Genomic DNA, 27314 nt, shown 5'->3' on the forward strand with positions numbered 1-27314 from the left:
GCAACATGGATGAACCTTGAGGACATCAGACTAAGTGAAACAAGTTGGTCACAAAAGGACAAATACTGTATGATTCCACTTACAAGGGCAGAATCCTAGAGTAGTCAGATTCATAGAGAATAGTGTTTAATGGGTGCAGATTTCAGTTTGAGAAGGAGAAAAGAGTTCTGGGATGGACAGTGGTGACGGCTGCACAGCAATGTGAATGTGCTTACTGCCACTGTGCTGTGCACTTAAAAGCAGTGAAGATGGAGCCTGGCGCAGTGGCTCACACCTGTAATCCCAGCACTTTGGGAGGCCAAGACAGGCAGATTACTTGAGGTCAGGAGTTCGAGACCAGCCTGGCCAACATGGTGAAACCCTGTCTCTGCTAAAAATACAAAAAAAATTTAGCTGAGTGTGGTGGTGGGCACCTGTAGTCCCAGCTACTTGGGAGGCTGAGGCAGGAGAATCACTTGAACCTGGGAGGCAGAGGTTGCAGTGAGCTGAGATCAAGCCACTGCACTCCAGCCTGGGCGACAGTGCAAGACCCTATCTCAAAAAAAAAAAAAAAAAATTCACTTGCAGATAGTAAGTTACTGAAGATAGTAACTTGTATTATTAATATTTCACCACAATTAAATGATTTCTATTATATATGTGAACAAACTTTAACATTTAAAAAAAAGATATAGAAAGATACAAATTGAAGAAACCGAAGTCTCTCCACTGCTCCACCAGCCCGACTCACTCCGTCTGGTAAGAAAATGGTCCTAACTTCTGGAACTAGCTCTTGCCACTCAACATTGGGGCTTGGAGCTCTTTCAGTCACAACATGAAGAGGTGCAGCTCGCTCCTCAATGCTGCTAGTATTCCACAGCTGAAAGTGCCCTGCTGGGTCAAAAATTTTGTCTGGGAATTTTTTTTTTTTTTTTTTTGAGACAGGGTCTCGCTCTGTCGCCCAGGTTGGAATGCAGTGGTGCGATCATGTTTCACTGCAGCCTCAACCTCCTGGGCTCAAGCCACCCTGCCTCAGCCTCCCAAAGTGCTGGGATTACAGGCATGAGCCACCACACCTGGACAATTTTTTTTTTTCTGGTTGCTGCAAAACCATCCTCCAAAGAGCCTGCCCAGTGTAGACTCCCACCAAAGGTGTTTGAGGCACAGGTTCCTTTTCTTATCAGAAAACAACAATGCAGCTATTTTCATTGGGTGCCTGGAGTAGGGAGCAAGGACAAACAAGCATGGCCCCAGTGGTGCCCAACTATCCCTTGGTACAGGGGCACATAGATCTGGCAGGGGGCTTGGTCTTACCCGGATGTCGTAGTGGTCCTTCAGCCCGTCCTCCACATGGTTCAGGAACTCACAGATATCCAGCTGGCCCAGGCAGCTCTCAAGCAGTGAATACATGCACTCAAAGGCCGCCTTCCGCACGTCCAGCCCATCGTCCACTGTATGTTTAAAGGGCCCCATCTCCACCTGCAGGAGGGATGAAGGTTGGTGATATGGCCCCAGGGTGTAAGGACACCTCTTCTAGTTTCTGCTACAAACCCCACATCTCTATTCCACACTCCATGCCGGTCCCAAATCATGCCTTATACTCTCAAGTCTCCATGCCTTTGCTCAGCCTGCAGTGTCCTTTCCCCCAGGTGATAACAGTGGCAATAAGAACAATTATAATCTACTGAGCAGGCACTATCTGAGTGGCGGGCATGTGCTGAGTGCTTGACGGATGACGTTTCATTCAAGCATCACAAACGGCATCAGAAGTAAATGTTACTGGCCAGGCATGGTGGTTCACGCCTATAATCCCAGCACTTTGGGAGGCCAAGGCGGGCGGATCATGAAGTCAGGAGATTGAGGCCATCCTGGCTAACATGGTGAAACTTCACCTTTACTAAAAATACAAAAAATTAGCCGGGCGTGGTGACACGTGCCTGTACTCCCAGCTACTCAGGTGGCTGAGGCAGAAGAATCGCTTGAACCAGTGAGGCAGAGGTTGCAGTGAGCTGAGATCGCGCCACTGCACTCCAGCCTGGGTGACAGAGCGAGACTCCATCTCAAAAAAACAAAAAAAGTAAATGTTACTGATCTCATTTAACAGATGAGGAAACTGAGTTGGGCAGGTTAATTAACTGAGCTGGACAGGTTAATTAAGGATACACTGCTTGTAAGTGGCTGAACTGGAATTTCAAACCCAGGTAGGTTGGGCATGATGGCTGTCCTCCTAGCACTTTGAGAGGCCAAGGCAGGAGGAATTTGAGACCAGTCTGGGCAACATGGCAAAACTCCATCTCTACAAAAAAATACAAAAAATTAGCTGGGTGTGGTGGTAGACGCCTGTAGTCCCAGCTACTCAGGAGGCTGAGGTGGGAGGATCGCTTGAGCTCAGGAGGTCGAGGCTGCAGTGAGCTGTGATTGTGCCACTGCACTCCAGCCTAGGTGACACAGCAAGACCCTGTCTCAAAAAAACAACAAAAAAGACACCCAGGTCTTTCTGAAGCTTTCAACCATGAAGCCCTGTTTTAATGGTAAACACCTTTTCACCCTTCAAAACCCAGCTTAAAGGGCCTCAAAGCTGCTAGTAATTCACAGCTGAAACTTATTAAATCACCTTTAACCTCTGCCCCTTGAAGCCTTACTTTACCAGGTGGGCTCTAAGTTAAACGCAGCTGCTCCTTGGTGTATGATGGGATTACATCACAATAGGTCCATCGTAAGTTGGTTTCCAGGGGCAATCCCATCATAAGGTGAGGAGCCTGCTGAACGCTACTGCTTTTACACCACTGTAAAGTTGAACCATTGTAAGGAGGGGGCAGTCTGTAATCAGCAGAGTGGGCATCTCTGTCCTTTAGGGGGCCATGATGAGCTCCTTGGTGGCAGAAATCAGGTCCAACTCTGAGTCCTGGCACAGTGCAGATGCTTGGGCTCAGTGCAGATGCTCAGTGAACACCTGCCAAACATCAACATTTACTGAGCACCAGCTGTGTGCCTGTGGTGGTTCTAAACACTTACAGGACCTCAGTCACCAAATTGTTGCAGCAACCCTACGACACAGACACAATTAGCACCCTCATGTGCTCATGAGGAGAAACTAAGGCTCAGAGAGGATCAGGTTGCCCCGGCTGGGGTCCCACAGCTCGGAGTCAGGGCAGGACTTGACCCAGGCCATGTGGCCCCAGCACCTGCTCTGATGAGATAATAATGCCCTAACAGTGAGGCATGAAAGGTGGCATCACCCCCAGCTTCCCCTGGGTCCCCAGCTCTGCTCCACACCTCTCGGATGAGGTCCCGCCGGATCTTTGTCTCCTGGTAGAGGAGGGGCAGGATGTCATCCAGCAGGTCCCGGACTAGCGAGGGCTTGTTGTGCACAGCTGAGTTGAAGAAAGCCAGAGTCGCACGGCGCACGTTCAGGTCTGGGTCCTGCAGGCTCTCCATGAACTCTCCTGGCAGAAGAACATGAGAGGTGTGGGGGATGCACAGCCAAAGCACAAAGTCACCTCCCTCACCACCCTGGCCATCTGGTTACTGTGCATGTGCAGAACTGGCTGAATGGGGGTAAGCTGGGTGTGGTGAGCATCTACTTTGTGTCAGGCACAAACAACCCTTCAAAGGCCAGATAAGAATGTGGGCTTGAGGCTGATGTGGCTTCCATTCCAGCTCTACCAATTAACTGTAGGACCTTGGAGAGCCTCAATGTCCTCATCTGTAAAATGGGAGTCATAACAGAACCTATGCTATAGGACTGTTTTTAGAATTTAAAATGTGGTGCCTCAGCATTATCTTGAAAAAAAAAAGAAAAAAATTTTTTTAATGTGGTAATGCATTAAAAGCACATAGCAGAGTGCCTGGCACAGAGCATGGACTCTGTGAATGTTAACTTGATATTATAGGTGAGGCTCTTAAAGATCAGAGAGGTGAAGAAACTTATACAGAGTCGCCAGCATTTCTCAGGATACTCCTTTTTGTACAGTGCCATGATTTGTTTTTGTTTCGTTTTGTTGTTGAGACAGAGTCTCACTCTGTTGCCCAGGCTGGAGTGCAGTGGCATGATCTCAGCACACTGCAACCTCCACCTCTCAGGTTCAAGCGATTCTCCTGCCTCAGCCTCCCAAGTACCTGGGATTACAGGCACGAACCACCATGCCCGGCTAATTTTTGTATTTTTAGTAGAGACAGGGTTTCACCATGTTGGCCAGGCTGGTCTCAAACTCCTGACCTCAAGTGATCCACCACCTCAGCCACCCAAAGTGCTGAGATTACAGGCATAAGCCACCGCGCCCAGACTTGTACAGTGCTATGATTTGAATGTCCCACCAAAACTCATGTTGAAACTTAATTGCCATGGTAATAGTATTGACAGGTGATTAGGTCATGAGGGTGAGGCCCTGACGCATGGATTAATGCCGTCACTACAGGAGTGGGTCAGTGATCATGGGAGGCAGCTCCTGTTAAAGGAGAAGCTCAGCCCCCCTCTCGTCTCTCTGTCTCCCATGCTCACTTCTGCCCTTCCTTCCACCATGGGATGGCCTTCACCAGATGCTGGTGCCATGTTTTTGGACCTCCCAGTCTCCACAACTGTGAGGAATAAATTTCTCTTGTTTATAAACTACCCAATCTGTAGTATTCTGTTATAGTAGCAGAAAATAAACTATGATATAGAGTTTAAACTTAAAAAATATTTTTTTTATTATACTTTAAGTTCTAGGGTACATATGCACAACGTGCAGGTTTGTTACATAGGTATACATGTGCCATGTTGGTTTGGAAAAAAAAAAATTTTTTTTAGAGATGGGGGTCTCACTATGTTGCCCAGGCTGGTCTCGAACTCCTGGACTCAAGTGATCCTCCTGCCTCAGCCTCCCAAGGTGTTGGGATTACAGGCATAAGCCACTACGCCCAGCCATTATAAACATTTTAGAATTGTTAATGTTTTATATACTTAATAAAAAAATAAAATCAAGGATGGGGGAATCCCTAAAAATAAAACCAAAATGCAAAAAACTGCATTTATTTATTATGTTTTTGTTTGAGTCAAAAGACAGTCTTGCTCTGTCGCCCAGGATGGAGTACAGTGGCACAATCTCAGCTCACTGCAACCTCCATCTCCCGGGTTCAAGCGATTCTCATGCCTCAGCCTCCCAGGTAGCTGGGATCATAGGCATGTGCCACCACACCGGGCTTTTATTTATTTATTTATTTTTTTGAGATGGAGTCTCGCTCTGTGGCCCAGGCTGGAGTGCAGTGGCGCAATCTCGGCTCACTGCAAGCTCCATCCGCCTCCCAGGTTCACGTCATTCTCCTGCCTCAGCCTTCTGAGTAGCTGGGACTACAGGCGCCCACCAGCATGCCCGGCCAATTTTTTTGTATTTTTAGTAGAGACGGGGTTTCACCGTGTTAGCCAGGATGGTCTCAATCTCCTGACCTTCTGATCCGCCTGCCTTGGCCTCCCAAAGTGCTGAGATTACAGGCGTGAGCCACCGCGCCCGGCCTACACCCGGCTAATTTTTATATTTTTTGGTAGAGATGGGGTTTTGCCAGGCTGGTCTGGAACTCCTGACCTCAGGTGATCCTCCTGCCTCAGCCTCCCAAAGTGCTGGGATTACAGGAGTGAACCACCGTACCCATCTCCCCCGGCAAAAAATAAAAATAAAAAATAAAAAATAAAAAAATAAACTGTATTTAAAATGATCCACATAACCACCCAGCTTATGAAGGAGAAAACAAACCAAGCCACTTCGAGTATTTTGACTAGCTGCCCTCTAGCGAAAGACAAAAAAACTACACACAAGTATGAATTTTCAGAGAGATAAGAGTCAGCAATTCTCAGACTACTTTCTGTGTATTTCAGGATTAAGAAAATAAATATCTTGTAGATAATGGGAGCTGGGTTTCTTACCGTAAGAGAAAAGAGATACAGATGGAAAGGGGACTAGACTGCAATAGGAAGCAGCTATGAACTCAAGGTTTTCAAAATAGGTAGGTAGGTAGGTAGAAAACAGAGAGGAGAAAGAAGGAGAGAAAGAGAGGCAGGGAGGGAAAGAAGGAGTGACAAAGAAAGATGTGCATGAGTATGCATCTGGAAGCACATGTATATACGTGCGCGTTTGTGTCTCTGCGTATAGACACGCATTTCCTAGTTCTGTCTGCTGAGAGGGCCTAGAAGCAATGAGGCCCCAATGGCAACAGGCTCATCTAGTGTCCAGATCTTGGATTCAAAATACCATTCTCCACTAAAAGGAATCAGGACTCCTTGGAGAAATGGCTGATTCCAGGACTGGGGCAGGAGAGGTTCGCAATGAATCTGGAGCATCTCATCGTGCCAAAAGCAAGGATATACTTAAGAGAATGATGGAGGCTGGGCACAGGGGCTCATGTCTGGAATCCCAGCACTTTGGGAGGCTAAGGTGAGTGGATCACTTAAGCCTAGGAGTTCAAGACCAGCCTGGGCAACATAGCAAAACCCTGTTTTTATAACAAAAAACTTAAAAAGTAGCTAGGTGTGGTGGCTGGCGCACATCTGTAATCCCAGCTACTTGGGAGGCTCAAGTGGGAGGATTGCTTGAGCCTGAGAAGCAAGGGTTGCAGTAAGGCATGATTGTGCCATTGCCTTCCAGCCTGGGTGACAGAGTGAGACTCTCTCAAAAAAAAAAAAAAAAAAGAGAGATGGAAACATGTCAATAGAAAATAGGAACCAGCTTGAAGGGCTCCCAATGGCTAAATCTGAGACAATTTTGAACATCAAAATTAAATAAAGACAGTAATATAGCCCACGGAATGAAGTGGGAAGAAGCCATGAGTCTCTAATGACAAATAAATTGATGAATAAATAAATAAATGGGAGAGAAGAAAAACTTCTTCCAGACAGTAGAATGCAAACTTATAACTACAGAAAGAATAATGGAACTAGAAAGTCACCATTTGGCAAATATCACAGTAATCACTGACTCAGGCAAGAAACAACCGTGGATGCTAAACCTAGTGGGCAAAAAAGTTGATGAGAAAAAGGATGTTTACATAAACTACTTATTTTATGTACTCAAAAATTCATATTCATTCCAAAGGAAAAAAAGAGTAATTTTAGAGTGGAGAGAAACCCTGGCGGTGGGTGATCAAAGTTACCATCGCCAGCCAGGGGACAGCCACCTCCACGTGCCCCTGATGTGATGCACTGGGAAGGGCAGGAAGGCTCCCAGCAGAGCAAGGATGCAAGCTCAGAGCCAGCAGCCTCTTCTGGGCCTCTTTGATGGTGCCGTACTGGCTCCCAGGTTCCCCGTTCTCTGTGAGAACATAGCTGTGGGGAACTGGCAAGACCCGAGTTCACATCCCCACTCTGAGAGTTAGTTTCCTCACATGTAAAATGGAGCAGTCCTACATGCAGGGAGCTGTGAGCATCCACTGGGATGAGGTATATTAAAGGGCCTAGTGTGGTGCCTGATAAACAGTGAGAGCTCAAAAACCAGTTCAAATGTTTTAAAGCAAGCCAGAACCCCTAGGTGAAGGTCGCTGGTGGTGCCAGCCAAGGGCAGCTCTGTTATGATGGAGGAAATCAGGCCGGGGTGTGGGGCATGTGCCCACTGCATTAGGGCAAGGGACAAAGTTGATGCCAATGACATTGCTAGAGCTTCTGCACAAGTTCTCCAGTGCAGAACATGGTCACATCTGCTGACCCCTTGGTCCCACATAACAGGCCCCCGGCAGATGAGTATCAGCACAACCATTTTTTTTTTTTTTTTTTTTTTTTGAGACGGAGTTTCGCTCTTGTTGCCCAGACTAGAGTGCAATGGTACAATCTTGGCTCACTGCAACCTCTGCCTCCCGGGTTCAAGCAATTCTCATGCCTCAGTCTCTCGAACAGCTGAGATTACAGGTGCCCACCACCATGCCCAACTAATTTTTTTTTTTTTTTTTTTTGAGACAGAGTCTTGCTCTGTCGCCCAGGCTGGAGTGTAGTGGTGCAATCTCTGCTCACTGCAGCCTTCGCCTCCCGGGATCAAGTGATTCTCCTGCCTCAGCCTCCAGAGTAGCTGGGATTACAGGTGCCTGCCACCACGCCCAGCTCATTTTTGTATTTTTAGTAGAGACGGGGTTTCACCATGTTGGCCAGGCTGGTCTTGAACTCCTGACCTCAGGTGATCCACCTGCCTCGTCCTCCAAAGTGCTGGGATTACAGGCGTGAGCCACCGCACCTGGCCCAGCACCCTTATTTTATAGCTGAGGATGAGAAGACTTGTCCACACTCACACAGCCAGGGAATGGCAGGGCCAGGATTCGAACCTGAGGCAGGTGAGCTCCAAAACCTCTCTCTACTGGGCTGCCCTGCCTAGATGTGGGCTGAGACTCCTGTGTGGCCCAGTGAGGGGCTGCAGGCTCCAAGCTCTGAAGGGGTGAGGGCTCTGCCTTCCTAGGAAAAACCCAGTGGTCCTGCTGAGCCCCAGAGGGAGGCCTCAGTTCCTCTCCTCCCAGTGAAGGCTGCTTGGGCTACTCAGGCCAGAAGGCCCCTCAGACAGAGGGTGATCCTAGTGGGCGGGTGGGGCGGGGGGGCAGGGGGGGAACGCTCTTCCCTGCCCCACTTTGGGGCCCGTAAAAGCTAAGGCATTTGAGAGGCTGATGGTTTTCCATTCCCAAGAGTCTATATGTTGACGAAGCATCTTCTCCCTCAGTTGCCCATGGGCCTCCAGGACAACTCTAGAAGATGCAGATAATAAGAGTTTCTCACGCCCATTTGACAGATGAGGAAAGCGAGGCTTAGAGGTGTGATGGGCATGCCAGGCCCACCCATGATTGAGTGGCAGTAGGAAGGCAGGGATGTGAACCCAGGCCTTTTAACTGGAGGGCCAGGCCCTGCTGCCCATCATGGGCACACCTCCCGGATCTCCCACTGCCCTTGGCTATTGGGTAGGAAACATCAGCCCAAGCTCAAGGACTGGGTGGGGGCACTGAACAAGGTGGGGGGGGGGCAGGAGGGAGGTGCTCACCGATGAAGTTCTTCAGGAGGGGGTCAATGGGATGGGGCTGGTCCGAGATGAGGAACTTGACCGCTGTGATGACGGTGCTCCGGGTGTGTGGCCGACCTGCAGGACAAGAAGAGGTGAGTTAGTGAGGGGCAGGGGCCAATCCTAGATGCTCACAGATCAGAAGGCGCTGAGGCTCCTCCCCCTGCTACCCTGGAAGACAGAACTGTACCCCCTCCCCATCTCTGGGAAAGTGGATTCTACCATTTCCCTTGGCAGCCTTGAATCTCCTCTCAATTCTTCCTGCTGCAGCTGAAACAGTAGGACTACCAGTGCTCAGGTAACCACACCACAGGCTGCAAACAGGGAACCAATAACCAAGACAGGAACTGCTCCAACAAAGACCTTCCCTCAGGCCTTGGGATTTTTCAGACATGTTATCTCAATTAGTCCTAACAATGATCCTATTAATTAATAATAAAGTAGTATTAAAAGAACCAATAAAATCACCAATAAAAATCATCTCTTTGACACATGAGGAGAGACTCAGAGAGGTTAAGTTCATGTCTAAGGCCACACAGCAGATCCAGAATTCCTGGCTGGGCCCCTCTTCCTGGGGCTGCGTTCTGGCTGGCGGTCAGGGGGGCCTAACAGAACTTGGATCATCTCCAGGCTCGGTCACGGAGAGCTCGCTTACTTGTGCTTTGCTGCTTGCTTTGAGTAGAAAAGCCCAATAAAGAGGGGAAGTACATTCCTTTAATGAAGGAAACAAATGGGTGGACGGGTGGATGCTCCACCTGCCTCTGAATCTCTCCTCAGTGGCTCGCCCCCCTTGCCTCCCGCCCAACCCCCAGCACAATGCAGTGAATGGGCTAAGGTGTTTCCACCCCACAGACTTTACGTTCAGCCTCGAGGAAAAGTTTACCATTTGGTGCTAAGGCATGATGAATGGAAGAGTTACTGAATTCAGACTTTTAGCTTTTACCTCTTTCTCTTGCCAGCCTGACTGGCTCCCAGGAAGATTTAGGGTGGCTGATGAAGAGAGGCACAATAGAGTAAGATTAAGTGAACTGAAAACAAGAACAAGGCCAAGGACGACTGAAGGCAGGGAGGTGAGAAGGAGACTAGCAGGAAGATGTACAAAGAGCATCAATAAGAAGTCCCAGGAACCTACTAGAAGCAGACCACTCATCTGGCTCTAAGCTTCCCAGCAGTTGGTGCTAAAAAGGAAATGTGACCGGGTGGCTGGTTCAACAGTGCACGTGGGACAGAAACAAATAGGTGTTTAGGCAAAGCAGGGCTCCTCCGCATCTTAAGACTCTCGTCTCTCAAGGTTCTTTGTGTGACGTAATAGACAGTGTCCTCAACAATGTTCTTCCATCCAGTCATGAGGCCAGACAACTGCTTCTTACGAGCCCAGCAACCCAAAAAGGCCTTAACTGAAATCACTAACATACCTAGTAACAACAGCAGCTCTCGATTTACTCAGTATTAATTACTATAGGTACCACATAGCTTACCAAACACTGTACCTGCATTCTTTCAACCAGAGCATCCACTGGTTCTGTAAGGGGCCAGCTGGCCAGCTCGAAGCCCACTGGTCTTTCATTCTGGGAACTCTCACTTTCCTAGGAGCCCAATGACCCTACCTGCCTGCTTTCCACCTCTTGAAGCTAAGATACCTGGTGTGCCACAACATGACAAGCCACAACGCCTGCCCCCCCTGGTTCTTGCCCAGCCCTCTCCAAGCCTCAGGGGCATGTCAGCCTGTCCCCGTCTATACTGACGTCTGCTCTTGGCTCAGGCTAGCCGAAAAGAGCTGACCCTCTGCAGGCTGCAGTCTACGGCTACTGGGAAAACTGTTTTTGTTGACCTCTGTGTGGAGCACTGAGCTACTGTCCACATCAAGGATTATGAAGTTGTCATCATGAGGTTTTTTTTTTTTTTTTTTTTTTGGTAGATGCAGGGTCTCACCATGTTGCCCAGGCTGGTCTCAAACTCCCAGGCTCAAGTGATCCACCCCCCTCAGCCTCCAAAAGTGCTGGGATTACAGACATGTGCCACCATGCCTAGCCAACATCATGAGATTTTTAAGTGTATTTGTTGTAGGGACCTATCAAGGACTCTGTCCCTTCTATCCCACAGTCCCATAGGAGGAAGCCTTTAAGTCTCAGGTATCACTGTGTGTTCCTCTGTAGCTTCCTTGCCTCTGTTGCATAGATACCGTGATTCTTGTACCCAGTGACTTGAAATAGCTCACTCTGCCCCAGCTGCCTGGATGCTCAGTGGCAAATTGCCCACCTCCAAGGTGGGCTGCCTTGCCCACACCTGTGTGCCTACCTGCAGCAAGTTGCTTCTGCAAGCGGGGCAGAAGGAACGAAGGGTTCACAAGGACCAGCTTCCCAATGCACTCGGCCACCACCCCCCGGGTGCCCTCCTCAGCGCCCTCGCAGCGCTGGAACAGCAAGGCCCAGATGTCCTCGGCGTAGGGCTTCAGGCGGTCAGGCTGGGCGGCCCCCAGGGCCTCCCTGAGTGAGTGCAGCAGCAGGTACTGTCGTCGGGGCTCAGCCTCAATCTGCTCCAGCAGGAAGGGCAGGAAGTCGGGCAGGCTGCCAGCACCCACGCGGCCCAGTGCATACGAGGCTGCAGCCCTCACATCCTCACTGGGTGACCCCAAAGCTTCCAGGAGCACCGCTTTCAGCTCCCGCTGGGGGCCTGGCCCAGCCACCTGACCCACCTCAGCCAGCGACAAGAATGCCAGGACCTTGACCCCCGTGCTGGAGTGGGGCGACCTGGCATCGCAGACCAGGCGATTGGCTGTGCTTGCTGCCTCTTGGGGACAGGCAGCTGAGAGGGCTGCCACACACCGGGCCAATGAGTGGAACACCTGCTTGTGCAGGCCAGGCCCACCATCCACAGCCTGCTCATAAACAGGCGCAGTGAGCAGGCTGATGAGTTTGGCATAGTCCACACACGGGGGACGGCTCCCCACCAGGGCCTGCAGGAAGCCTTCAGCGGCTGCCAGAACCCCGGCTGGCAACAGGGGCGAATGCAGCAGCCGCAGCAGCTCTGAGAGCACAGGGCCGCTGACCTCCACCAAAGAGGCTGGCTGGGTCTGGGTCACTGTGGCAAGGAAGTCCACAGCCAGCTGGGCCACATGCATGTCACTCTCGTTGACCAGGGCAGGCAGCTCAGCCAGCACGGCCTGCACGGCAGACGGTGGGAGGCTGAGGCCCTGGCTCTGGGCCAGGGCGTCCAGGGCTGCCAGTGTGGCCAGTCGCAAAGCCCGCTGGTTCTTCCGCAGGAATGAGGCCAGAATGGGCAGTGCCTCGGCTAGGATGGGCTGTAGGTCAAGCTGTAGTGGGGATACGGCCACCAGCGTAAGTGCCTTGACGGCGGGCAGCCGGGTGATCTCATTCCGCAGGCGATCCAGGAGGAGCAGTAACGTGGGCTCCAGGTCATCCCCAAGCCGGTCACCCAGGTGGCCTACAAGGTGGCCCATGCAGGAAATGGCCCGCTCCTTCACCTCCTGGTCCAGGTCAGTGGCACGGAGTCGCGCCAGGGTGACTGCAGACATCTCTCCAACATATGGCTCAGGATCCAGTATCCGCGGCCTTTCCAGCGGCCACAGGGCCCGCACCAGCTCCTGTAGCACCACCAGGGCCTCCGCTGCAATCTTGTAGAAAGGGTCAGCCACACAGGCCATCACAGGTGGCAGGAGGGTAGGCAAGTGTGGGTGGAAGGCCTCAGCTGGTTCGGTGCCCAGCAGCCCCTGCAAGAAGGCCAGGGCATCCATCCGGATGGTGGAGGAGCTGGAGCGGTCGACCAGCGAGAAGATGATGCCTGCAGGGTGAATGCAAAGGTTATGAAGGCCACTGCCTCTGATGCAACACGGCCCTCTCTGGAAGCAAGGCTGGGGTACCTACAGGTGCCTGAGCTGGACTGAAGCACCTAAACTCTTCTGCAGAAGCTTCCAAGAAGTCAGCGCTGACCAGTGGCCAGAGCTGAGGGAAACATGTCCAGGGAACTCACTGGAACTGGCCTTGTTCTCACAGCTGGTAGTGGGAGGCCACTGGAGACTCTTGACCAGGGACCGAGCCTGGGACTGGGTCCCAGACTCTCTCAGGAATTGGGGGCTCAACTCAGGGGTGGGGTCTGCGTTCTGGAAGTGGCCCAGAACAGCAGATACTTGGTTGCAGTCCAGCCTACCTGATACCAGCACAGGCATATGCTCGGCCAGGCTGCCGGGGAGGACACCCGCCAGCTCAGTGAGGAGGCTGAAGCATCCCTGGCGGGCTCTGACGCTCCGATCTTTAAGCTGCCGCTGCAGGGCCTTGACCACGAGAGGCACCTGTGGGCAGGAGGGGGAAGTCAAGGTCAGGGACCACCCAAGAAACCTCCCCACCTGCCCACTACCAGGAGGCTTTGCCAAGCACATCCCCAGGGAGGATGTCGGCATCGAGATATCTCCCAAGCACTCGTCCCTCACTCTGTGCCAGGCTTTTGGTGACTGCACACAGACCGCTGGAGAGCAGGCAAATTTCCTGCATCCATTTTACAGGTACAGAGAGACCAAGCAACTTGCTCAAGGTCACTCAGGCAGGCTGGCTGTCACTACTACACTCCAGAAGCCTGGCTGGCTCCTGCCCCCTACCCCGGGGACCCCTTCCCTTCCACGGCTGGATGTTCTCCCCAGGTGAGTTTCCAAGTCCAGGGACACTAACGGTGAGTGGCCGGGTAGGCAAATCGGGGGTAGGGGTGGAGTTGAAGACATGCCCACCTGTCCACGTAGCATATGGAGGTTGCTGCCGGGCTGGGTGGGTTCCTCCATGGCCTCCAGCCATCCCTTCGGGGGCCGTGTTTGCCGCAGCAGCACGATGTAAGCAGTGAAGACATCAGCCTTGACATTCTCCTCGCGTTCTTTGAAGCGGCAGATGAGCACAGGTGCCAGGGTACAGTGGAAATCAGACAGCAGGTCAGGCCGAGAGCTGATCAAGGCTGCGATGCACTTGGCAGCTGCCCGGCGCACCTTCCAGCTCATGTCATCGTCATCGCTGTACTCGTCTTCACTCTCTGGGGCAGGAACAAGACACACATGGAACCCTCATCTCCCAGGACAGGTCTGTGGCTCGGGGGAGAAGGGATGGGGAGGAGAGAGAGCCGGGCACTGTGCTTCACCTTTTGATGATCAGCATTTATAGATACCCTATGGGGAACATTCTCTACCTTTTAATGGGCATCTACTGTGTGCTATGGATGGGACTAAGCATGTCAAACCCATAATCTTATTTTAGCTTCATGAAGACCTTTTGAGACAGGGATTATTTCCCCATTATAGAGATGAGGAAACTGGGGTTTAGAGAGAGGAAGTGGCTTGCCCCAAGTTAAAGAAATACTTGGAGTTAAACTAAGGTCCTCCCTCTGCCTCCAGACCCTTAATTGTCTGGACTGTACCATAGAAAAAACAGACTTCCAAGTCTTCATGTAGACTTGGAGAATCAATTTAGGGCACAAAACTCATCTTTTGGCGTCAGGTTTGGCTATGTGATGTTTCGTTTACTGGGACTCCAGAAGGGAGAAGGGACAGAGCCTCCCTTTGGCCTCTTCTCCCCCCGATCTCTGCCTCTCAAGGGTCCTGATTCCAAAGGCTTCCAGGCAGGACTAATAAAGAGGAAATGCTGGGTTTGTGTGGCTTTCTACCCGACAATCTCCCTGAAAGTCAAGGGCTCGTGCAGTCTTTACCATCATCTCAAAAGTGAAGGTACTGCCAAGCCCCATTTTACAGACGACAAGACTAAGGCTCAGAGGGGGTGAGACTCTCAGGGCACACAGCGAGGAACAGCAGAGCTGAGATTCAGGCCCACGAGGCCCAGCCCTATCACCTGCGGAGGCACACAGGAGGCTCAGATGGGGACAGTCTTGCCTGGGAGCGCCCCAAGGCACAGGCTCAGAGCCCAGCATGGCCTTGCCCATACCACTCTGTGGACCACTTGGACCCACAGGGTGGTGTCTGGACAGCCACAGTGGGCCACGGCCACCGGGCAGCTCAGCAGCCATCCCCTCTAATGGATCACTGTCACTCCCACAGTAGGCCACCCACGAACACACATCCTTAGCTCTCTATTACTGACAAGCGTCCCACCTCCCTGGCTGGCATTCAAGGCCCCCACATGCCTGTCCAATCTCATTTACCATCACATCTTGTTCCAAGTACCCCCTCAGGCTCTAAATCCATTGTCTCCATCGATGCCCTGCCTTCAGGCCTAGGGGCATCTCTGCCCTGGAAATCTGTCTGAATGACACACAGGACCACAGGCATAGGAGGAAAGAAGCTATCAAGTCCACCCCCATGGAGACATCTTGCTCCCCTGCCAGTGCCTGCCATTCCACCATCAGAGCTTTCCTCTGCTGGGTTAAAGACATTATCTCCTGAAAGCCATTCATAAAAGGGTACACGGTGGCAGTGCAGAGGTGGGGGAGTCTGACAGACCTGGCTCTAAGGCCCAGCTATGCCAATTCCTAGATGTGTTATCTCAGGCCACTCTCTTCTCAGTATGTGTCCTTGTCTGAAACACGGGGGTAATAATATGTTTTTTTAGGGTTATTGTGAGGAACACGACCAGCAGATGCTCAATAAATGACAGCAATGACTACTATCATTACCGTGGTCTGTGCAGTCACAGCAGGTGGGACTGGAGCTTGAGGAAGAGCTGGCATCAGGATGGGGCACCAAATGTGACCACTGTCTTTGGTTGGGGGATCCCAGGAAGGCTGTGCTCACCTCCACCCTCCAACCCCAACGATGGGCTGTCCACCAACCTTGCTCACTGAATTCACTATCCTCTGTCTCCATCTGCTCCTCATCACTGTCATAGTTGTAGTTGGGGTCATGTTTTATGTACTGGAGGCAGAGGCTGGTCACGTTGGGCACGTGAGGGCCCATTTCCTTGGGGCACCTGTGGGGCAGGATGAGGAATGCTTTGCTGGATCCAGCCAGGACAGGAGTGGGGGGGCAGGGCCTAATGGGAGTCCTGAAATTTTACTGCTTTGGGCCAGCATCCCCACCAACTTCCCAAAGGAATCCCCAGGCAACCCCACCATACATACTTCCTCAAGAAGGCCTCAAAAGCCTGGAGGCAGGACTCCCGGAGCTCATCATCATCCAGGTTGCAGAAATCCTCCACCAGGGGCACCAGGCGGTCCAGGTGAGCCCCTGCAGGGCCAGGTGGGTCACTGAACCCAAGCCAGACACTCTCCCGGAATTCCCCCAGCCCACAGCACTCAGCCTGTCTCTGCACCTGCAGCCCTGACCACTGTAGATTCAACTCAGAGGTTTCATAGTCAAGCAAATGTGGGTTCTAGCCCTCACTCTGCCACCCAACTGCTATGGGACCTTGGGCAGGTCACATTTCTTTGACCTTAGTCAGCTGATCTTCACAACAAGGATAACAATGCCTCCCGGGCAGAGATTTTGTGAAGATAAATTATATAAAGATAAATAGCTTAGGCCAGGCACGGTGGCTCATGCCTGTAATCCCAGCATTTTGGGAGTCCAAGGAAGGCGGATCACGAGGTCAGGAGATCGAAACCATCCTGGCTAACACGATGAAACCCTGTCTCTACTAAAAATACAAAAAATTAGCCGGGTGCAGTGGCATACACCTGTAGTCCCAGCTATTCAGGAGGCTGAGGCAGGAGAATTGCTTGAACCTGGGAGGTGGAGGTTGCAGTGAGACACAATAGCGTCACTGTACTCCAGCCTGGGAGACAGAGCGAGATTCTATCTCAAAAAAAAAAAAAAAGATAAACAGCTTAGGCCGGGCGCGGTGGCTTACACCTGTAATCCCAGCACTTTGGGAGGCCGAGGCAGATGGATCATCTGAGGTCAGGAGTTCGAGACCAGCTTGGCCAACATGGTGAAACTCCATCTCTACTAAAAATACAAAAATTAGCTGCGCATGGCAGTGCGCCCCTGTAATCCCAGCTACTTGGGAGGCTGAGGCAGAATTGCTTGAACCTGGGAGGTGGAGGTTACAGTGAGCAGAGATTGTGCCACTGCACTCCAGCCTGGACAACAGAGCGAGACACAAGACTCAGTCTCAAAAAAAAAAAAAAAGAAGTTAAAAAAGCTTAGTCCAAGGCTGGGTGCAGTGGTTCACCCCTGTAATCCCAGCACTTTGGGAGGCCGAGGCGGGCAGATCATGGGATCACAAGGTCAGGGGTTCAAGACCAACCTGACCAACCAACATAGTGAAACCCCGTCTCTACTAAAAATACAAAAATTAGCTGGATATGGTAGCGTGCGCCTGTAGTGCCAGCTACTCAGGAGGCTGAGACAGGAGAATCACTTGAATCCGGGAGGCGGAGGTTGTGGTGAGCCAAGACTGCACCATTGCACTTCAGCCTGGGCAACAGAGCGAGACTCCGTCTCAAAAAAATAAATAAATAAAAAAGCTTAGTCCAGGTTCTGCAAGAGCAGGCACTCGATAAGTAGCATCTGTTATCAAAACCATTATTCATGTCCTGGCCTAATTTCCTTTACTAGGTTTAAGTCCGTGGATAGGAGAAAGGGAGGCAGGTACTGCCCTAATAGACCAGGCAACAGGGGTTCCTGCCTGGTCTCCAGGCTTTAGAGCACTCCACTCATGCCCTTCTCCAGCCATACCCCTTCCCCACAGCATAAGAAGAGACATGCTGACCTAGAGACCCTCAACACTCCTAGACTCCATTCTGTCTGGGTATCTGGGGACCCGAGTTTCCTGCCCAGTGGATCCTGACCCCTTGTCAGAGCCTGCACAGGCCTCTTTCCCAGGTCCATGCAACCAAGGATGGCTGAGGGCTGGCTGCTGTTTGGGAGAAATGGGACAGGGTGTGGCCATGTCAGCTGGGGTTGTCCCCACCGTGTGCCTGCAAGGCCCCTTGCAGTGAGAGAGCCAGGGGTTGGGAGGGGCTGACCGTAGGCCAATTCTATCCAAACTGTCTTGGTATAGTCAGAACTCCAAGGTGTCTGAGGATACATTCAAACCTGATTGCAGCTTTCCATTTCTAAAAAACTAATCTATAGTGACAGAAAGCAGATCAGTGGCTTCCTGGACAAGGCAGAGAGCTGGACTGCAAATGGACACAAGGAAGCTTTTGGGGGTGATGGAAAGATTTCATGGATATACACAAAGGTCAAAACACACTGAATTGCACACTTTAAATAGTGCGGTTTATTGTATGCACATTAAATTGTTTCTTAAAAATTCAAACTTGGCTCACGGGCTGTTACTAAGATAGCTTTGTCAAAGTGGGAGAAGAGAACATAGTCTAACAGTTTAGTGGCATGACCTAAAATTGTAATTACCAGCCAGCCTCCAGGTCTCAGAAGTGATTGATCCAACCCCCTTCTCTGAACCATCTGCACTCAGCAGGGGCTCAGGCCCGGTGGTTTGTCGAGCTCAGGGCCCGCCCTGCGCCTCTCAAGCCCTGTCCGGCCCCAACCTCTGCGTTTCAGCGGCTTCAGCCGCACCGGCTGAGGCGGCGGCCCGCCCCAGGCCCCACCCACCACGTCAGCCCAGGCCCCGCCCCAACCTCCCTGCCAAGGCAGACGGCCCACCCTCAGGCCCTGGCTGCACGGCGGCCCAAGCTGCACCCCCTTACCGAGTCATTGACTCACCCTAAGCTCCGCCCACCATGCCAGCCCAGGCCCCGCCCCGCCCCGCCCCCTTACCGAGGCGGTGGCCGGCCTGGCGGCCGACGCTGCCCAAACATTGGATCAGGGTGCGGATGGCAGCCGGGCTGGTGGGCACCCGCGGGCCTGGCAGCCGTTCCAGTAGGTGGTCAGCGAGCTCGACGAAGAGGTCGGTGCTGCAGGCGGCCGCCAGGTGGCCAAGCGCTCCGACCGCTCGCTTGCGCACCGCCAGGCGCGGGCTGCTCAGCTGTGGCAGCAGACAGTGCAGGAGGCTGGCGTGGAAGGCGCCCAGCGGGGCACCCAGCCTGGGGAGCACGAGGGGGCATCAGGCCGGTCGCACTCCGCGGGCAGCCTGGGCCAGGCTCCGCCCCTCTCCCCATTCTCTCCCGGCCTCCTTCCCAGGATTATGGCAACTCAATGACCCTTGCAAAAGAGGTGCCCTGCAACTGTGAGGAGGAATTATTTTAATTACTTTTGTTACATGAGAGAAAGCGGAGAGAGAAAGGGACTTCTCAGCAGTGCAAAGCCTGGCTCCCAGCCGAGGGAAAGACCTGATAGGGTAAAGCATGGGGGATCTAGTAAGGCTGTCCCTATTTCTTGGAAGTCTAGGCCTTGCCTCAATACCATCCCCTTCTGTCCATCCTCCTCGCTAAGACCAGAGCAGTATAAACTCTACTTCTCACCTGGTCACTCCTCTGCTTAACTCCTTCCATGGCTCCCTAGTGACTTTGGAGATGCTGAGCTCTGGGCTCAAGACAAGAGGCAACACCAGAGAATGGTTTCTGCGCACACAGCACAGCCCCTGCCTGCCTCAGCAGCTTCTATCCACACCTTCAAACGAGGCCCGTGCATTTTCTGTCCTGTAAACATCCTGAGACCTTTTCTTTCTCACTTTACAGAAACACACTCACCTTACCCTCCCTTATTTCTATGTCCTACCCAACCCCCTCTCCTAGGTTTCATTTGTTTGTCTGTTCACCTGCTAAGTGACAGGGACTGTGCTGGAAGCCAGGGTGAACAAGACAGACTGATCCTGGGACCTGCCCTCATGGAGTGTGTGGTTGAGTGAGCGCCTCCCAGGAGCCTCAAGTTCAACATGCCCCAGCTTGAATCTATCACCTTCCTCCCCACACACCTGCTGTTGGCTCCCGGAGTGCACCCCATCACAGCACCTCTGTCTGCCCCTGCCAGTTACTAAAGGCAGAACCCTAGGGGTCAGCCTCCAGTCCCTGCCTCCCCTGCCCACTCCAAGTCCTGTGGAGTCTACCTCCTGAATACAACCCGAATTGCTTTCCCTATAGCAGCCTCTTAATCAATACCCTGCCTGTTCAATCCTCTCCCACCTACTCTCCACTGCAGAAAGATCACAGTAGAACACACAAATACTCACCCCCGCCCCATGGCTCCTGGCCAGCCCTCCACCTCATCTCTCCATACCCACCTCTCCACATTACAGCCTGCCCCACGACCCCTGGCAGACTCTGGGACCCTAAGTCTTCCCCTGTCTCTGCCTTCTGGACTGGGGGCAGTCTCCCCTCCAGCATCCTCTTTATACCTGCCCAAACTCAGCTAAGTCCTGCCCCTCCTCGAAGGCTCAGCTCTAGCAGCACCCTCTTTTAGAAGCTCCTCACTCCCAGCTGGACTGGGGGCTCCTCTGAGCTCCTATCAGCCCTGCTCTTATCCTTACTGTTGTGCTTACTCCATTCACAGTTTTATACATGTCTGTGAACTCCTCCCTAGGAATAACGAAGACTGATCTAACCCCATGTTCCCAACACTAGGCCAGCACCTGACATTTTTCTGGCCAGAGCAGGTGTTCAAGTCGTGGGAGGTTTTACTGATCGTGTGACCACATCACCTCTCAGAGCCTGTAAAATTGTGACAATTGAGTTCTCCTTTACGAGGCTGCTGGGATGATTAAGGAGCCCTGAGCACAGGGCCTGGTGTGCAGTAGGTGCTAGCTCTGTGATTTGAGTCCCTCCCTGTCCCCTTTTACCCACTCTTCCTTAATACCCAAGGTGGCCTCCCACACCTGCTCAGCATGTCAGAGAGGATGTCCAGGGCTTCCAGCTGCACAGCCACATCCTCCTGCTGGGCAATGGCACTGGTGAGCTGGCCTGTGATCTTCCGGCACACGTTGGTGGCCAGCCCGGAGCCTGCACAGGGCACAAGGTGGGCACAGTGAGGCCCTGGCCTGGGGGAAAGGAAGCCTCCACCACTAGTCTGCCTCTGCTCTGGCTGTGTTCCTGAGCCCACATCCCCGGGAATCTTACCAGGGCTCCAGAGGTCCCAGGTTTGACCCAGAGTCTGGCCAAAATAAAGGAGACAGCTAGGGGAGCTGCAGAGCTGATGGCTGAGCTTCTGGGTGACTTACACACACCCAAGCCCTTCTTCCTTTCCCCATTCCACTAGGGAGGCAGGGAAAGTTAAACACTTCCTTTCCTGCCTCCCTTGCTGCTGGGAGTGGCTGGGTGATCCAGCTCTTGCCAGTGAGATATAAGTGGAAGTCTTCTGGGGGCTTCTGGGAAAACGTGTGCTTTCCCTATAAAGGGAGGGGACATGGGGCAAGACCTGAACCCTGTCAATATTGAGCCACTAAATGAACTGCTACAAAAATGGAATGGCTGATTCCTCCAGGATTGCCATGTGAGGAAAAACCACCCCTGATTTCTTTAAACTGCTGTTAGTTAGATTTCATCACCTGAGCTAAAAGCATTCCTAACTGACACAGAACCATGAACTTAAACTGAGCTGGGCCTGAATTCTCTGCCCTGCTTACTAGCTGAGTGACCTCAGGTATGTCTCTTCAACTCTCTGAGCCTCAGTGTTTTTTTTGGTTTTTTGTTTGTTTTTTACCATAAACTAGGACAAATACTAACAGTACCTAGTCCTGGGGACCTGAGTACCTGTGGCTGCAGGTGGGAGCTCCGAGAGGACGGTCTTGAGGCCAATGCCGGCGATGTCTCGCAGCTGCTCCTTGTCTGACCGCATGTTGGTGCACAGGGTGTCCACGATGGTCTCCACCTGGTACTCCTTCACTTTGCCCACCAGAGGACCCAGGCTGAGCAGGGAATGGGAAGGTGAGTCCAAGGGCACAAGGTTCAGCCTGAGTCAGGCTGCCCCTTTATGTCCCCTCATGCTCCTGGGGCCACACATGCTGAGGAAAAGGCCTCAGATCATCAGGGGAGCCCCTGTTTGGCCAGAAAGAGGTACTCTCTGGCTATGCCAACATCGTTCCTGGGACCTCCCAAACCTACATTTCTTCTTGTGTTTTACGTCTCAGGTAATGGCCAAATAGTGCTCCAGAGCAAGGGTTCTCAAACTTGAAGGTGCATCTGAATCTCCTGGAGGGCTTGTTAAAACAGATTGCTGGCCCCACCCCGAGTTTCAGAGTCAGGAAGGCTATCTAGGTGTGGCCTGACAGTGTGCATTTCTAGCAAGCTCCCAGTTGAGGCTGATACTGTAGGTGGTCCAGGGAGCACACTTGGAGAACCTCTGCCTTAGAGGTTTGCTTCTCAAAGTTTGGTGGTGGGTTAGCATTGGCAACGCCACGCAGGAGCTTGTTCAGGATGTGGAATCTCAGGCCCTACCCTACCCTAGATCTACTGAGCCAGGATCTGTAGCGCCACAAGGTCCCCAGGTGATTCCAATGCACAGAAAGTGTAAAAACAGCGCACTAGACGCCCTGGTTCTCAGCCTTAGTTGCTATCACCTGGGTCTCTGAAAAATGCCTACCTGGGCACTGCCCTCAGAGAGTCTGAGTTAATTGGTTTCAGGTGTGGCCTGGAGGGGGTTGGGGGAGGGCTTTTAAAATTCCCCAGGTGATTCTAACATGCAGTCGAGGCTGACAACCTCTGCCCTACCTGAATGGTTCTCAGACATTGGTGTGCATCAGAATGCAGATTCCAGGGTGCTATAGTCTCATCCTCTGCCCCAGCTCCCTTCCTGCTCCATCCCCTGAATCTGAATCCCTGGGCAGGGAATACAGGGTTTCAACAAGGGCTTCAGGTGACTGCAATGCACAATGGTTTTCTTTTTTCTTGATTTTTTTTGAGATGAGGTCTCGCTCTGTTGCCCAGGCTGGAATACAGTGGCGTGATCATAGCCCATTGCAGCCTCAAACTCCTGGGCTCAAGCGATCCTCCTACATAGATGAGATTACATATTCAAGCCACCATGCTTGGCTAATTTCTTTTTTTTAGTGTCTCGCTATGTTGCCCAGGCTGGTCTTGAACTGCTGGCCTCAAGTGATCCTCTTGCCTCAGCCTCCAGAATAGCTAGGACTACAGGCATGTGCACCATGGTTTTCAAACCTTGGCTCTCTCAACTTCCTTCTCCACAGCTCCTCTGTCTACGTAATCATGGAGTCCTCCATCCTATCTCCTTTAGCACTGGTTCCCACTAGGAGTAATACCGCCTTGGCAATTTATGGGGGTCCTTGGTCATCAAAACTATTGAGTTAGTACTTCTGGCCTTTAAGGGGGTGGGGAGCAGGAACGGCAGAAAGACAATAATGTAAAACAAAGCATTGTCCATGCCCTGCAAGAGATTCTAACATCCCAATGGGCATTTGTATAGGCAAAAGGCCTTTCTATAATTATCTGAGTCTAAAATTTCATTTTATACATAGACATAAAATACTTTTTACATTACTTTTTAATATACCACATTCTAGATTTTCCAAGAATGCAATTTTCAGGTAAATTGAAGGAAAATTCTACTTTGTTCTCTGGGAAACTTTATTGGGAGACGGTCACTCACTTTAGAAAATCCTGGCTGGGCGTGGTGGCTCATGCCTGTAATCCAAGCACTTTGGGAGGCCAAGACAGGCAGATCACTTGAGGTCAGGAGTTCAAGACCAGCCTGGCCCAAATGGTGAAACCCCGCCTCTACTAAAAATACAAAAATTAGCCGGGTGTGGTGGTGCATGCCTGTAATGTCAGCTACTCAGGAGGCTGAGACATGGGAATCGCTTGAACCTGGGAGGGGGAGGTCACAGTGAGCTGAGATTGCACCACTGTATTCTAGCCTGAGTGACAAAGTGAGACTCTGTCTCAAAAAAAAAAAAAAAAAAAAGAAAATCTTGCCACTAAGAGCAATGCCTCCAATTCTGAAACCTGAGTCCCCAACACCCCGTCTGTATCTGTACTCACGATGAGTTCACATGTAGATGCAGGCTTCTCGTGACTTCATCACTTCTACCATCACAGTGCCCAAGCACGCATACATGGAAACACACACTACTTTACTATAAACTACATTCCTTCTAGTTTGCCTTTATGGTTATGGTTAGGGCATTATGTGTAGAGGTAGGTTTTATAATGTATGGATTTCATTTCCTAATAGGAAAACGGTATTACAAACTATTTGTTATAAAAAGGTATTGGTTCTGCTGGTGGGAAACCCATCCTAAGTCTACTCCATGACCAGAAAGACATTCCCAGCTCATAAACTTCTCCATGTCACCTTCCTACATAAAACCCTTTACTGAATTCCCTCTGCTCTTGGGATCACGTTGCAATTCATTAACATGCCCCAAAAGAATGCCTGGACCCAGCTCACAGACAGTGGTTTGAGAGACAGTGCCCAATTCTCTCACCCTGTTGTCCCTTGATCCCTGGCATTCTATTTAAAATTACCCAGGTGATGCTAACCTGCAGTCAAGGTTGACAACCTCTGCCCTACACTAGTGGTTCTCAGGTGTGGGTTTAAGAATGACCCTACCACACAAGCATTCCCATGTGCTCTGCACATACCCTTGTCTTGTCTTTTTCTACTTGAGATAACTGGCCAACGTCTCAGGATCACAGCCTCACAGTGATCTAAGGCTGGGGCTTTTAGGACCTCTCCCAGTCCCATGTGCCCTAAGCCTTTTTTGTTTGTTTGTTTTTTGTTTTTGAGATGGAGTTTTTGCTCTTGTTGCCCAGGCTGGAGTGCAATGGTGCAATCTTGGCTCACTGCAATCTCTGCCTCCTGGGTTCAAGCGATTCTCCTGCCTCAGCCTCCCAAGTAGCTGGGATTACAGGCATGCACCACCATGCCTGGCAACTTTTTTTTTAAATTATTATTTAGTAGAGACAGGGTTTCACCATGTTGGTCAGGCTGGTCTCAAACTCCTGACCTCAGGTGATCCACCCGCCTTGGCCTCTCAAAGTGCTGGGATTACAGGCATGAGCCACCGCACCCAGCCTTTAAGCCTTTACCACCTTGATGTGTGTCAGCTTGACCTTCCCAGCATTTACATCTGTCTGAGGGCTTTCTCTGGCTGGACGTGGCAGGAAGTGGACAACCCTCCATCCTACCCCAGAAGCAGCCCTTAACCAATGACTACCAGGGAGCTGGTGGATTAATACCCCAGCTCCCTTACCCTTTGAGTGGGAAAAGTCCAAGGGGCATGTCCTATACTGTGTCGCAGAGGTCCCCATGGGGTTAAGCTCATCAGGCCCACTGTGGTCACTTGCTTCGTACCATACCCTCGATTGGTCCTCTTCCCTTTCCTGCCTCACTTCCCTACTCCTCCACCATGTTTCCTGGGATCACCTCCCAAATAAACTTAGATTTGAATCCTTGTCTCAGCATCTTCTTCTGGGAAAACTCAGACTAAAGTACCATTCAACAAGAGCTGCTCAGCAGGTCTCCTCTGTGAGGCTGTACCCCAAAGGGACAAGGGTCCCCAGGATGCTCCCACACCAGGTAGGGCCCCTTCTCCTGCTCCACCGAGGCTGGCACTCACCACTTGACAGCCAGGTTCTGCACCTCACCATTCTTGTCCTCCAGGAGCCGGAGCAGCATCTTCACCACCTTGCGCTCGCTGTCCTCGTCTAGCTGAATGGAGTCCTTCTGCAACTCCGACATCAGGTCGCTGGTGGCCATGAACCTGCACAGGGAGGGCGGAGGAGGATTGCTGAGCAGCTCCTGGGCCCTGGTGGATTTGGGCAGTACCTCAGGGTTCCCCTAGAAGTAGACCTTAATACAAAGATTCGAGGTCAAATGCAGTCCTGTGTCACATAATGATGTTTTGGCAAGTGACAGGCAACATATACAATGGTTGTCCCATAAGATTATAATGGAGCTGGCCGGGCGCAGTGGCTCATGCCTGTAATCCCAGCACTTTGGGAGGCCGAAGTGGGCAGATCACAAGGTCAGGAGATCAAGACCATCCTGGCTAACAAGGTGAAACCCAGTCTCTACTAAACAAAATATAAAAAATTAGCCGGGCGTGATGGCAGGCACCTGTAGTCCCAGCTACTCGGGAGGCTGAGGCAGGAGAATGGCGTGAACCCGGGAGGCGGAGCTTGCAGTGAGCCGAGATCATGCCACTGCACTCCAGCCTGGGTGACAGAGCGAGACTCCAAAAAAAAAAGATTATAATGGAGCTGCCCTATACAGGCATGCCATTTTAATCTTTTCTATCTTATTTTTACAGTAACTTTTCTATGTTTAGACACACAAATACCACTCCGTTACAACTGCCTACAGTACTCAATACAGGTTTGTAGCCTAGGAGCAACAGGCCACACCATATAGCCTGGGAGTGTAGTAGGCTCTACCATCTAGGTTGTGTAAGCACACTCTATGAGGTTCACACAAGGACAAAATCACCTAAGGATGCACTTCTCAGAATGTCTCGCCGTCGTTAAGTGCCACATGACGGTGGATTATTTGGGCAGTGGGCATGGTTGGGCTATAAGGAGACCCACATATGTGTGACACCAACTGCCACATGGTGGCAGACTAGGAATGGCTCCGCATGCTGGCTAAATGCATAATGTTTCAGGGTTGGTGGCTCCCGCCTCAGCCATTTATGCAGTGTGAACTTGGGCAAGTCATTTCACCTCTCCAAGCCTTAGTTTACCTGTCTGAAAACGGGGATGAGACTAGTACCTGCCTCATGGGGTTTTAAGTGCACCTGGTGAGCGCTCAGTAAATGGCACTGCCATTATTATAATGGCACAGGACATCATCCACATCTCCCAACAGCTGAGAAAGGGATGCCAGAAGGTTGTTTTGTTTTGTTTTGTTTTTTGAGACAGAGTCTTGCTCTGTTGCCCAGGCTGGAGTGCAGTGGCGCGATCTTGGCTCACGGCAAGCTCCGTCTCCCGGGTTCACGCCATTCTCCTGCCTCAGCCTCCCGAGTAGCTGGGACTACAGGCGCCCGCCACCACGCCCGGCTAATTTTTTGTAATTTTAGTAGAGATGGGGTTTCACTGTGTTAGCCAGGATGGTCTTGATCTCCTGACCTCGTGATCCGCCCACCTAGGCCTCCCAAAATCCTAGGATTACAGGCGTGAGCCACTGCGCCCAGCCAAGGGATGCCAGAAGGTTGAACAGACACCTTGTGTCCAAGTCAGAGCTAGAGGCCTGTCTACCAAACAGATGGAGGAGGGCGAGCCCTGTCCACTCCCATCTCAGAGAACCGGCTCAGTCCCTGCCCTTAGAGCAGTGGATCTCCAGCTATAGCCAGCATCAGAATCACCAGCAGGGCTTGTTAAATAATACTAGGCCCCATTCCCAGAGTTTCTGAATCAGCAGGTCTGAGCTGGGGCCCAGGAATCCGCATTTCTAACAAATTCCTGGATGACACTGAGTGTCAGGGACCACACTTTGAAAACCACTGCCCTACGCCATGCTGATGGGCACAGGCATATTTTAGAGACCAGCACCAATAGTTGACTGGCTCACTGACCTAGGGTGGGCAACAGAGGCAA

General features: G+C 51.6%; 1 protein-coding gene across 5 annotated transcripts in view; it reads right to left on the reverse strand.

Annotated features, from left to right (window-relative positions):
* CAND2 (cullin associated and neddylation dissociated 2 (putative)) overlaps positions 1-27314 on the reverse strand; it is a 38187-nt gene that overhangs the window by 5913 nt on the left and 4960 nt on the right. For 4 of the 5 annotated variants that reach the window (XM_054480321.2, XM_054480323.2, XM_054480324.2 and 1 more), the window contains exons 2-13: positions 25340-25483; positions 21513-21667; positions 20639-20762; positions 18646-18911; positions 16041-16146; positions 15753-15889; positions 13714-14006; positions 13143-13284; positions 11274-12776; positions 8958-9053; positions 3256-3425; positions 1294-1458 (exon numbers count right to left, since the gene is read on the reverse strand). In XM_054480321.2, the coding sequence (XP_054336296.1) occupies positions 1294-1458; positions 3256-3425; positions 8958-9053; positions 11274-12776; positions 13143-13284; positions 13714-14006; positions 15753-15889; positions 16041-16146; positions 18646-18911; positions 20639-20762; positions 21513-21667; positions 25340-25483 (3301 nt within the window). Of the gene's footprint in view, positions 1-1293; positions 1459-3255; positions 3426-8957; positions 9054-11273; positions 12777-13142; positions 13285-13713; positions 14007-15752; positions 15890-16040; positions 16147-18645; positions 18912-20638; positions 20763-21512; positions 21668-22469; positions 25302-25339; positions 25484-27314 lie in introns of those variants that run through there. The other variant, XM_054480325.2, reaches the window with a different exon arrangement.

Source organism: Pongo pygmaeus, chromosome 2 (assembly GCF_028885625.2).
Source record: "Pongo pygmaeus isolate AG05252 chromosome 2, NHGRI_mPonPyg2-v2.0_pri, whole genome shotgun sequence".
NCBI classification, from domain to species: domain Eukaryota; kingdom Metazoa; phylum Chordata; class Mammalia; order Primates; family Hominidae; genus Pongo; species Pongo pygmaeus.